General features: G+C 46.3%; 1 protein-coding gene across 3 annotated transcripts in view; it reads left to right on the forward strand.

Moving 5' to 3' along the window:
- Positions 1-12,621, forward strand: part of RTTN (rotatin) — a 660,131-nt gene that overhangs the window by 117,916 nt on the left and 529,594 nt on the right. For all 3 annotated transcript variants that reach the window (XM_063923387.1, XM_063923386.1, XM_063923388.1), the window contains exons 5-6: positions 594-686; positions 3,284-3,377. In XM_063923387.1, the coding sequence (XP_063779457.1) occupies positions 594-686; positions 3,284-3,377 (187 nt within the window). The remainder of the gene's footprint in view (positions 1-593; positions 687-3,283; positions 3,378-12,621) is intronic.

The raw sequence follows: 12,621 nt of genomic DNA on the forward strand, positions 1-12,621 counted from the left end.
GATAACAGTAACCAGATATAAATCCCATATAATAATAGAATACAGAGATCTTCTTTACACATATTTGCGCAAATGTGTGGTTAAGCCCCAAAGCCGCATCAAGGCGTCTCTGTATATTTGGGGTCCCTAGCGCTATATCTACTTTTTTTGTGTGGACGAATAAGCATGGGTAAAAATGGACCCGCAAAACAGGCGAAAACACACGCAAGTTCACCAAAACAAGTGGATCAGTGATGAATTCACCAATGCACATGGTTTTCGCTTATGCAGGTTTTTTTTACCACTTGAAAAAATGACACAGGCATTGAACAGGTCGAATGTAAATTCGACCTATAAACAGCCGAAAAGTTCCATTTTGCGCCTGGATGAAAGAACCGGCACTAAATAAATACACCCCTTTAGTATATGTAGAGGGAAGGTGAAATGAAGAAAACATTTACTAAATGTAGACACCCTGTTTAACCTTCAACCACATTGGTCAAATTCAGAGCCACTGTTATTATGTTTCATACGGAGATACAGTATGTGCTTGCATGTCTTTGGCCATGGGTCTGGATGTGCTTTTTGATTCTAACAATGTACTTTCTATTTAGCTATACAGCAACAAGAAGAAATAGCTGTTGGCTATTTTCAGCCAGACACATTAAGGCTTCAACCTCCACAAACCCACCCAGAAGAAACAAAAGGTATGCGTGGTTGTTTTATGAATATACAGTATTTGTAATGTGAAATTGTTATGGACAGGGATGAGCTTTAAAGATTGAGTTTTTGCAATTCAGATTTTTTTTTATTTAAATAAATGCTTTAGTTTCTATATACCCCTGTAAATACAATTCTCCAGGGAAGAAACGGTTTGTTTTAGCTGTAGGCCTCCAATCATGTATGTAAACTCAACATAATATAATGTTGTCAGGGCCGGTGCAAGGTCTCTCAGCACCCTAGGCAAATAGTCAGTGCCGCCACCCCCCCCCCCCCCCCCCTTCTACCCCTGCATACTAACTCCATAGTCTAATCCTAACCGCCCCTACCCACAGCCTAACCCTAACCTCTTCCCTCAAAATAGTAATCTGCAGCCATCCTATAATGTTACACTGGTTCCCCCAAGCACCGCTGTTCATAATGGAGATGCACAAGACTATACTGCATTTCTACACACACACACACACACACACACACACACACACACACACACACACACACACACACACACACACACACACACACACACACACACGTTTCTCAAAAGCGGCACTCAGCGACGACGTCTTAAAGAATTTAAAACACCATCACTCTGGATTACTTCAACGTTTCAGGATCCTTTATCCTATATCCTGACGAAAGGGTCGAAATAAAGGATCCTGAAACGTTGAAATAATCCAGAGTGATGGTGTTTTAAATTCTTGAAGTTGTCGCCGAGTGCCGCTATTGTGAACTATATATGATTTTTCCCTCACCGGGACGCAATCATCAATTTAACAGAGGAGTGCCGGTCTTTTGAATATATATATCTATATGTGTACAGTGTATGTGTGTGTAAATATATATATATATATATATATATATATATATCACTCAACACAAGGTAAGGCGGTGCAGTGTTACACATAAGCCTAACCTCATTCCCCGAACCACGTAGAAGCCCCCCCCTGCGTGACCATGGCAATGGTAGCAGGACTCGCTGGGTGCTCCTGATCAAAGGGGGGGGGGGGAAGCTGGTCACAAGGTGTAGGAAAGATGGGCGGCAAAATGTGGGAGCCCAATTGCGGGGGGGGGGGGGGAGAGAAGAGATGAACCTAGGAGCTGGTAATAATATGCAGGAGGGGGGGACTCAGGGAGGCAGCAGCAGGTCGCGTTCGGTGAGTGCCAGTGGTTTTCAGATGCGGGCGGGAGCCAGTCGCGGGACTGCATAGAGCCGAGGGTGAGCGCGGACGAGATGACATGCAGACGCAGTTGATCGTAGGGGGGAGGCGGCGCCGGAGCGGTAACACGACGGGCAGCGGTGCGGAACAGGCCAGCGGCAGCAGGTGACTGCTTCATCATGTGCCCACACAGCCCACTGCCCAAATGCACGGGGGATTGGGGGGGGACGCCGGAGACCCTCGCAGGCAGCAGTGATAACATAGCGCACTACGGTGACTCCGTGACTGCACACATAATGATAATGTGGGACTCAGGAGCACATTCGGCAGGCGGCAGCAGCCTGAACATAACATGATTCAACTATGCGGGCTATCGCAGAGGTGGGGGGTCGGCTGCGATAGCCCGCATAGTGGAATGTTATGTTCAGGCTGCTGCCGCCTGCCGAATGTGCTCCTGCAGGGTTGCAGAATGAATCAGGCCAGGACTCACACAGACAGTCAACTCACTCGTTGATGAAATACAGTACAGACGCCCACGAGCTGCTCCTCTGTCTCTCTTAAAGAAAAGGAGGAGTTTGGCTGGGCTGAGGCGAGGGCGAGGCGACTGATAAAGAAAGTGTTCCCTTTAATTCACTGTGCGGTGCCGCCCTCTAGTGGTCGCCGCCAATAGGCAGCTGCCTAAAGCTGCCTAGTGGTAGCGCCGGCCTTGAATGTTGTCAAAGAAGAATTGCAGCCAGCGGGGCTATGAGCTGCAGTGTTCCATCCCAGCAGAAATCTTCAAAATGGGCACTTGATGACATTCATATTGTCCTTTTCTTTATGCAAGATTGTTATGTTGCCTCGGGGTGGTGTCATATATTAGGTCGACTAGCATCAGGGTGACATTTTCACAGTGTCGACATGCTTAGCAAATCGACAGTGTCTATGTCAGCGTGAATGCTATGTCCTAACCTATGGCTCCTAACTCTAACAGGCAGCATTCTGAGAATACAACTCTGGGAGTCTGCTTTAGACATACTGTTCAGTTCTATAATAATAATAATAATAATAATAATAATGTATTTCCTTTTACTTTCTGGTTGTTACATAGTGAAAAACTGTATCTAATAGAGCATTAGGGACCAGTACACAATAATAAGACAGTGTAATTTATTTATTAGCTTTAGAAAAATAAATCACAAAAGACTGGCCAGTTTTCAGGACATGATTTGCAGCTTACTGCATATAACAATATTTAAAAACTAAAATCAATGGAGGTGGAAATTCCTACATAGAGTATATATACTTTATGATACTGACTTACAAAGAAATACAGGATGTAGCCCTGATATTATTCCTCTCAATAAACAAATACACCAAAATTGACATTTGTTCTACAGTTGTAATATAGGTTTTGTGATTTATGTGTCTGTTACCACAAACAGGACATGGCAGTAAAGCAACATGTTTGAAGTTCTCCACATTTCCTTGGTTGACGTTAACAACAACTGATAAGCATGTGCTTTCATCAAACGAATGGTAGGTACTGTGTTTATCAGATATTACGTACAGCTTTATATTGTTGTGTACTTCCTGGATATAGATGTAGCGGTAACATTGCAGGATACCCCTTGAGGTATATGTGTAGCAATGACCGAGTCTGAAAAATATGCATTGATCAATGTATTGGATAGCCTTTGGTGCTGTATCCTGTAATCCAAATTTATACCAGCCTTACTCCTTGATTATTATATATTCTCTGCCATTGTTAGCTTTATAGTACTGGTATAAGTGGAACAAAGCAGTAAACATCAGGGTGGATTGGGAGGAAATAATAATGTATAGATATTTTCTCTGACGTCCTAGTGGATGCTGGGAACTCCGTAAGGACCATGGGGAATAGACGGGCTCCGCAGGAGACTGGGCACTCTAAAAGAAAGATTAGGTACTATCTGGTGTGCACTGGCTCCTCCCTCTATGCCCCTCCTCCAGACCTCAGTTAGAATCTGTGCCCGGCCAGAGCTGGGTGCTCCTAGTGGGCTCTCCTGAGCTTGCTAGAAAGAAAGTATTTGTTAGGTTTTTTATTTTCAGTGAGATCTGCTGGCAACAGACTCACTGCTACGTGGGACTGAGGGGAGAGAAGCAAACCTACCTGCGTGCAGCTAGCTTGTGATTCTTAGGCTACTGGACACCATTAGCTCCAGAGGGTTCGAACACAGGGCCTGACCTCGATCGTCCGTTCCCGGAGCCGCGCCACCGTCCCCCTTGCAGAGCCAGAAGATAGAAGAGAAGGAGATGAAATCGGCGGCAGAAGACTCCGGTCTTCATTAAGGTAGCGCACAGCACTGCAGCTGTGCGCCATTGTTCCCACTGCACACCACACACTCCGGTCACTGTAGGGTGCAGGGCGCTGGGGGGGGGGCGCCCTGGGCAGCAATAAGATTACCTTTTGGCACATTATGCACATAATACAGTCTGGAAAACTGTATATGTGCAAAAACCCCCGCCATTAAGATATACAAAACGCGGGACAGAAGCCCGCCGCTGAGGGGGCGGGGCCTTCTTCCTCAGCACACCAGCGCCATTTTCTCTTCACAGCTCCACTGGAAGGACGCTCCCCAGGCTCTCCCCTGCAGTATCCTGTACAAGAAGGGTAAAAAAGAGAGGGGGGGCACATAAATTTAGGCGCAAATAAGATAATAAGCAGCTATTGGGAAAAATCACTCATTATAGTGTAAATCCCTGTGTTATATAGCGCTGTGGTGTGCATACTCTCTCTCTGTCTCCCCAAAGGACTTTGTGGGGTCCTGTCCTCAGTCAGAGTATTCCCTGTGTGTGTGCGGTATGTCGGTACGGCTGTGTCGACATGTTTGATGAGGAGGGTTACGTGGAGGCGGAGCAAGGGCAGATAAGTGTGGTGTCGCCTCCGACGGGGCCGACACCGGATTGGATGGATATGTGGAAGGTCTTAACAGACAGTGTCAACTCCTTACATAAAAGGTTCGATGACGCAGCAGCCTTGGGACAGCCGGGATCTCAGCCTGCGCCTGCCCAGGTGTCTCAGAGGCCATCAGGGGCTCATAAACGCCCGCTAGCTCAGATTGTAGACACAGATGTCGACACGTAGTCTGACTCCAGTGTAGATGAGGATGAGACAAATGCACAGTCTACAAAAGCCATCCGATGCATGATTACTACAATGAAAAATGTATTGCACATTTCTGATATTAACCCGGTTACTACCAAGAAGGGTATTATGTTTGGGGAGAAAAAGCAGCCAGTGACTTTTCCACCATCTGATGAATTAAATGAATTGTGTGAGGAAGCGTGGAGTTCCCCCGATAAGAAACTAGTGATTTCTAAGAGGTTACTGATGGCGTACCCTTTCCCGCCAACGGACAGGTTACGTTGGGAAACATCCCCTAGGGTGGACAAGGCGCTCACACGCTTATCAAAAAAGGTGGCACTGCCGTCTCAGGATACGGCCGCCTTAAAGGAGCCTGCGGATAGAAAGCAGGAAGCTATCCTGAAGTCTGTGTATACACACTCAGGTACTATACTGAGACCTGCTATTGCTTCAGCATGGATGTGTAGTGCTGCAGCCGCATGGTCTGATACCCTGTCAGACAACATTGATTCCCTCGACAGGGATACTATATTGCTAACCATAGAACATATAAAAGACGTCGTCTTATATATGCGGGATGCACAGAGGGACATTTGCCTGCTGGCATCTAGAATTAATGCAATGTTCATTTCTGCCAGGAGAGTATTATGGACTCGGCAGTGTACAGGTGATGCTGATTCTAAAAGACACATGGAGGTTTTGCCTTATAAGGGTGAGGAATTGTTTGGGGACGGTCTCTCGGACCTCGTATCCACGGCAACAGCCGGGAAGTCAACTTTTTTACCTAAGGTTCCCTCACAGCCTAAGAAAGCACTGTATTATCATGTACAGTCCTTTCGGCCTCAGAAAGGCAAGCGGATCAGAGGCGCATCCTTTCTGCCCAGAGGCAGGGGTAGAGGAAAGAAGCTGCACCAGGCAGCCAGTTCCCAGGAACAAAAATCCTCCCCCGCTTCCTCTAAGTCCACCGCATGACGCTGGGGCTCCACAGGCGGAGCCGGGTGCGGTGGGGGCGCGTCTCCGAAACTTCAGCAACCAGTGGGTTCGCTCACAAGTGGATCTCTGGGCTGTACAAATTGTATCTCAGGGATACAAGCTGGAGTTCGAGGCGACTCCCCCTCGCCGTTACCTCAAATCAGCCTTGCCAGCTGCTCCCAGGGAAAGGGAGGTAGTACTGGCGGCAAGTGATAATCAAGGTTCCCCTCCTTCAACAGGGACGGGGTTACTATTCCACAATGTTTGTGGTACCGAATCCAGACGGTTCGGTGAGACCCATTCTGAATTTAAAATCCTTGAACACTTATATAAGGAAGTTCAAGTTCAAAATGGAATCGCTCAGGGCGGTTATTGCAAGCCTGGAAGAGGGGGATTTTATGGTGTCGCTGGACATCAAGGATGCTTGCTTGCATGTCCCCGTTTACCCACCTCACTAGGAGTACCTCAGGTTTGTGGTACAGGATTGTCATTACCAATTCCAGACGTTGCCGTTTGGTCTGTCCACGGCACCGAGAGTATTTACCAAGGTAATGGCCGAAATGATGATACTCCTTCGGAAGAAGGGAGTTATAATTATCCCGTACTTGGACGATCTCCTTATAAAGGCGAGGTCCAGAGAGCAGTTGTTAGTCAGCGTAGCACTTTCTCGGGAAGTGTTGCAACAGCACGGTTGGATTCTGAATATCCCAAAGTCGCAGCTGATTCCTGCGACGCGTCTGCTCTTCCTGGGCATGATTCTCGACACAGAACAGAAGAAGGTGTTTCTCCCGGTGGAGAAGGCCCAGGAATTATCATCTCTGGTCAGGGACCTCCTGAAACCAAAACAGCTGTCGGTGCATCATTGCACGCGAGTCCTGGGAAAGATGGTGGCTTCTTACGAAGCAATTCCCTTCGGCAGGTTCCATGCAAGGATCTTTCAGTGGGATCTGTAAGACAAATGGTCCGGATCGCATCTTCAGATGCATCGGTTGATCACCCTGTCCCCAAGGGCCAGGGTGTCTCTGCTGTGGTGGCTGCAGAGTGCTCATCTTCTCGAGGGCCGCAGATTCGGCATACAGGACTGGGTCCTGGTGACCACGGACGCAAGCCTCCGAGGATGGGGGGGCAGTCACTCAGGGAAGGAACTTCCAAGGACAGTGGTCAAGTCAGGAGACTTCACTACACATAAATATACTAGAACTAAGGGCCATTTACAATGCCCTGAGTCAAACAGAGCCCCTTCTTCAAAACCAACCAGTGCTGATTCAATCAGACAACATCACGGCGGTCGCCCATGTAAACCGCCAGGGCGACACAAGAAGCAGGATGGCGATGGCGGAAGCCACAAGGATTCTCCGATGGGCGGAAAATCACGTGCTAGCACTATCAGCAGTGTTCATTCCGGGAGTGGACAACTGGGAAGCAGACTTCCTCAGCAGGCACGACCTCCACCCGGGAGAGTGGGGACTTCATCCAGAAGTCTTCACGCAGATTGTAAACCGTTGGGAACGGCCACAGGTGGACATGATGGCGTCCCGCCTCAACAAAAAGCTAAAAAAAATTGCGCCAGGTCAAGGGACCCTCAGGCGATAGCTGTGGACGCACTAGTGACACAGTGGGTGTACCAGTCGGTTTATGTTCCCTCCTGTTCCTCTCATACCCAAGGTACTGAGGATAGTAAGAAAGAGAGGAGTAAGAACTATACTCATCGTTCCGGATTGGCCAAGAAGAACTTGGTACCCAGAACTACAAGAAATGATCTCAGAGGACTCATGGCCTCTGCCTCTCAGACAGTACCTGTTACAGCAGGGGCCCTGTCTGTTCCAAGACTTACCGCGGCTGCGTTTGACGGCATGGCGGTTGAACGCCGGATCCTAACGGAAAAGGGCATTCCAGATAAAGTGATTCCTACGCTGATAAAGGCTAGGAAAGACGTGACAGCACAACATTATCACCGTATATGGTGAAAATATGTTGCTTGGTGTGAGGCCAGGAAGGCCCCTACAGAGGAATTCCAGCTGAGTCGATTCCTGCACTTCCTACAGTCAGGAGTTACTATGGGCCTAAAATTAGGATCCATAAACGTCCAGATTTCGGCCCTATCTATTTTCTTTCAAAAAGAACTGGCTTCACTGCCTGAAGTTCAGACGTTTGTTAAGGGAGTGCTGCATATTCAGCCCCCTTTTGTGCCTCCAGTGGCACCTTGGGATCTTAACGTTGTGTTGGATTTCCTGAAATCCCACTGGTTTGAGCCACTTAAGACCGTGGAGCTAACATATCTCACGTGGAAAGTGGTCATGCTATTGGCCTTAGCTTCGGCTAGGCGTGTGTCAGAATTGGCGGCTTTGTCATGTAAAAGCCCTTATCTGATCTTCCATATGGACAGGGCAGAATTGAGGACTCGTCCCCAATTTCTCCCTAAGGTGGTATCAGCGTTTCATTTGAACCAACCTATTGTGGTGCCTGCGGCTTCTCGGGACTTGGAGGACTCCAAGTTACTAGATGTAGTCAGGGCTTTGAAAATCTATGTAGCCAGGACGGCTGGAGTCAGGAAAACTGACTCGCTGTTTATCCTGCATGCACCCAACAAGCTGGGTGCTCCTGCTTCAAAGCAAACTATTGCGCGCTGGATCTGTAACACGATTCAGCAAGCTCATTCTGCGGCAGGATTGCCGCATCCTAAATCAGTAAAAGCCCATTCCACAAGGAAGGTGGGCTCTTCTAGGGCGGCTGCCCGAGGGGTCTCGGCTTTACAGCTTTGCCGAGCTGCTACTTGGTCGGGTTCAAACACATTTGCTAAGTTCTACAAGTTTGATACCCTGGCTGAGGAGGACCTTGCCTTTGCTCATTCGGTGCTGCAGAGTCATCCGCACTCTCCCGCCCGTTTGGGAGCTTTGGTATAATCCCCATGGTCCTTACGGAGTTCCCAGCATCCACTAGGACGTCAGAGAAAATAAGAATTTACTCACCGGTAATTCTATTTCTCGTAGTCCGTAGTGGATGCTGGGCGCCCGTCCCAAGTGCGGACTCTCTGCAATTCATGTATATAGTTATTGCTTAACTAAAGGGTTATTGTTATGAGCCATCTGTTACTGAGGCTCAGTTGTTGTTCATACTGTTAACTGGGTATGGTTATCACGAGTTGTACGGTGTGATTGGTGTGGCTGGTATGAGTCTTACCCGGGATTCCAAATCCTTTCCTTGTTGTGTCAGCTCTTCCGGGCACAGTTTCCTTAACTGAGGTCTGGAGGAGGGGCATAGAGGGAGGAGCCAGTGCACACCAGATAGTACCTAATCTTTCTTTTAGAGTGCCCAGTCTCCTGCGGAGCCCGTCTATTCCCCATGGTCCTTACAGAGTTCCCAGCATCCACTACGGACTACGAGAAATAGAATTACCGGTGAGTAAATTCTTATTATTGTAATGATAATTAATAAAAGCATACAAAATGTAGGTGCCGCTGCCTTATGTTTATAAAGTCCAAGGCAAAGTATCTTCTGGATATTTTTGTAATGATGGGGCTCAAAATCCTATTCTCACCACAGGAGTCTTTTGAGGGCCACATCATTGCACAGCACACTGACTGCAAAGCTGAGTGGTGTCAGCGACCACTTCCACTGCACATCAGTTCTTGAAAGCATGATTACTGCATTATAGAGAAAAGCAATAGAGGTTTCACTAAAAGAAATCATGGTGTTATCACTGGCTAAAATGATGTTTGAATATATCAGATGTAATCTCCACACCACTGGGGGAAATAGTGGAGTGTATTTTCTAGTGATGTAGTCAGAATGTCGACATGTTTAGAATATTGATGTTTAACATGTCGACATTGACATCACTTTGATATGTTTCAAATGTCGACATTGTGAATATCAGTAGTCAGAATGTGGACACATTAAATTAGGGGTAACATTAGGCTGCGGTTAGGCTTAAATAGCAGTGTCAACTTTCATACTGTCGTTCATAATGTTGAAATAACGAACAGTTCGACATTATGTCATTGCAAATGTCATATCAGATATAAGAATTGTCAACATTATACTGTTGACATAATGAATGTCGACATTTCATACCACATCACTTTTCTATTTGTTCTCCACTTTATCTCTACTATTGGTGAATGATCACCAAATAATCAACGGCAGGCCTCAGACTGTTATGGTGGGTGTGTGTGTGCAAGCCATAAGACTGTCATTCTGCACATCATTGCCAAGAGGCTATTGTGTTGACACAAAGCTCTATGTACTGGACATCAGCCTTTATTGCTGCAAACAGAGCTCTATGTAGTGGAGGCGATTAACGTTCAACAAGGCATTGTTTGGTTGACATTAGGTTTTTTGTGGGATGTGTATGTTGCTCTTGATTATGCTGGAATGTGCTCTCTGTAGTGAGCATTAAACAGTAGTTATATTTCTTTTTCATCCACTAGGGGACACAGGAGACACATTACACTGGGGTATAGACAGGTGTTTAATGGGAACTGGCACTTTAATAAATAATCAGCCCCTTCAGGTTTTTAAATGTGCTGATGGGAGCCGGTCACATCAGGCTGTGCTTCAGCCCATTATTATTTTATTTTTTTGTTATTTTTTATTGTCTATAATTTTACTGACCTCAGGAAGAGTCCCTTCCCCACTTTAGTGAGGACCTGCATTGGTGAGTGTCAGTACCACTCACACATACCGTGGTCGTTGCTGTTGGAATGCGCTCTCTGTAGTGAGCATTAAACAGTAGTTATATTTTTCCCATGCCATATATACAAAATATTTAAAAATGTACTGTATATAAAATATTTTAACGTTTGTCATGTTCTATACTCTATCACCATACCACTCGTTTTTATTTTGTCTTATTTCATTGTACATTTGCCATTCTGCAAAACTTGGTCCCTGTTGCTCCACCATCTAGTGTCAAAAATGTGTATCTTCCAGGGCCGGTTCTAGACCCTGTGCCCCCCCACTCCCCCAACAGGCAAAACTTTAGTGCGCGCTGAAGGCACGCGTAAAAAAATAGGGTCGTGGCTTCATACGGAAGGGACATGGTCCCTGTAGTTGTGCCCCCTGTAGATTTGCCCCCATTAGATGTGCCCCTGTGGTTATGCCCCCAGTAGAGATGCCCCTGTAGATGTGCCCCCTTAGATGTTACCCCAAGTAGAGATGCCCCCATTAGATGTGCCCCCAGTAGAGATGCCCCCTTAGATGTGCCCCCCTGTAGATTTGTCCCAGTAGACATGCCCCCAGTAGAGATGCACCCTTAGATGTACCCCCAGTAGAGATGCCCCCTGTAGATTTTCCCCCATTAGAGGTGCCCCCTTAGATGTGCCTCCAGTAGAGATGCCCCCTGTAGATTTGTCCCCAGTAGAGATGCCCCTGTAGATTTGCTCCCATTATATGTGCTGCCAGTAGAGATGCCCCTGTTGTTATGCCCCCTTTTAGCACCGCTTACAAACACAAAAGAAACAAACAAAAAAAAAAATACTCACCAGCCCCGCTTCTGCTTCCCTGCCGCTGCTGCTCTCTCCCTCTGGCCGCCGCCGGCTCCTCTCTATGGGAGAGACATCATGACGTCTCTCCCATAGCGCCGCACAGACACTAGAGGTCAATTATGACCTCTAGTGTCTATCTGACAATGAAGCAGGCTGCAGCGGCTCCTGCTGCAGTGGGCGCCCAAACTGCCCATGGCGCTTGCTGCAGCCGGAGTGCAGGGTGCAGGTGGGCGGCGGGCGCCTGCGGGGCGTCCACCCTAATTTCCCATGCCTAGATCCATTCCTGGTATCTTTGTATCCAAAAAGTTTATCCTCACTGTACTAGGAAATATAGGAAATAACTTCCCTTCAATAAAAGTTACCCTTTCTGGAGATGTATAGCATTATTTTATTACATTTTACTTTTCCTACCTCTGCTTATTATTCCCAGGATAAGGTGCTGTGTTATAGGATATTTATTGCTGATGCAGATAAACTGCAGACACAAGGATTGCTAAGAGATCTCACAATTGGTGAGGAACACATGCATATATTTGTCTATTCCCCTGAGCAAAACAAATGGGCAAAAGATATGTAGTTATCAAGCAAGTGATACAAGGAATAAATACTAAGAATATAGAGGCTTTGTTACAGTCCACTGAGGATTTAGTGGTGTTCATAAACCGTTTTTCCCAAAGGTGTGTTTTGTTTAGCCTTGCTATGTAGTGACATTTGAGTCTGCATCATGTAAAAAAGCTAAGTCAGTTGAGATTTGAAGTGCAATTTAATTTTTTTTTCTTCATATAACTGATGGCAACACCGTATTCTTGAATGATTTAAATCATCATCGCTGTAGAGTGTTTAAATTGTGTCATTGTGAATATTGACTCTTGCCCTTGACCACAGTTCTGTTCAGATGCTCATGTAGTTATGCAATTTTTTATGTTCCGTTTTTAATTTTATAAGTTTGGTTTGCTTACTGTATTTTTTTTTTTTTTTTGCAAATGACTTCAATAAAATGGTTTGATGGCACAATTATTTTAATTATGAGAAGGCATTTGTAACACTTGAACACCATATGCCTGTCTGCTACAGTATCTTAGCGAGTACAGACACAACTGTAAGTGCTTTTTAATTGCTCAGACACTTGATCATTCATTTGCATTTCTGAATTTATTTTCATGTTTCAAAGACAACTATACAAGAATAGTTTTTTTTC

This window comes from Pseudophryne corroboree, chromosome 5 (assembly GCF_028390025.1).
Source record: "Pseudophryne corroboree isolate aPseCor3 chromosome 5, aPseCor3.hap2, whole genome shotgun sequence".
Taxonomy (NCBI): Eukaryota; Metazoa; Chordata; class Amphibia; order Anura; family Myobatrachidae; genus Pseudophryne; species Pseudophryne corroboree.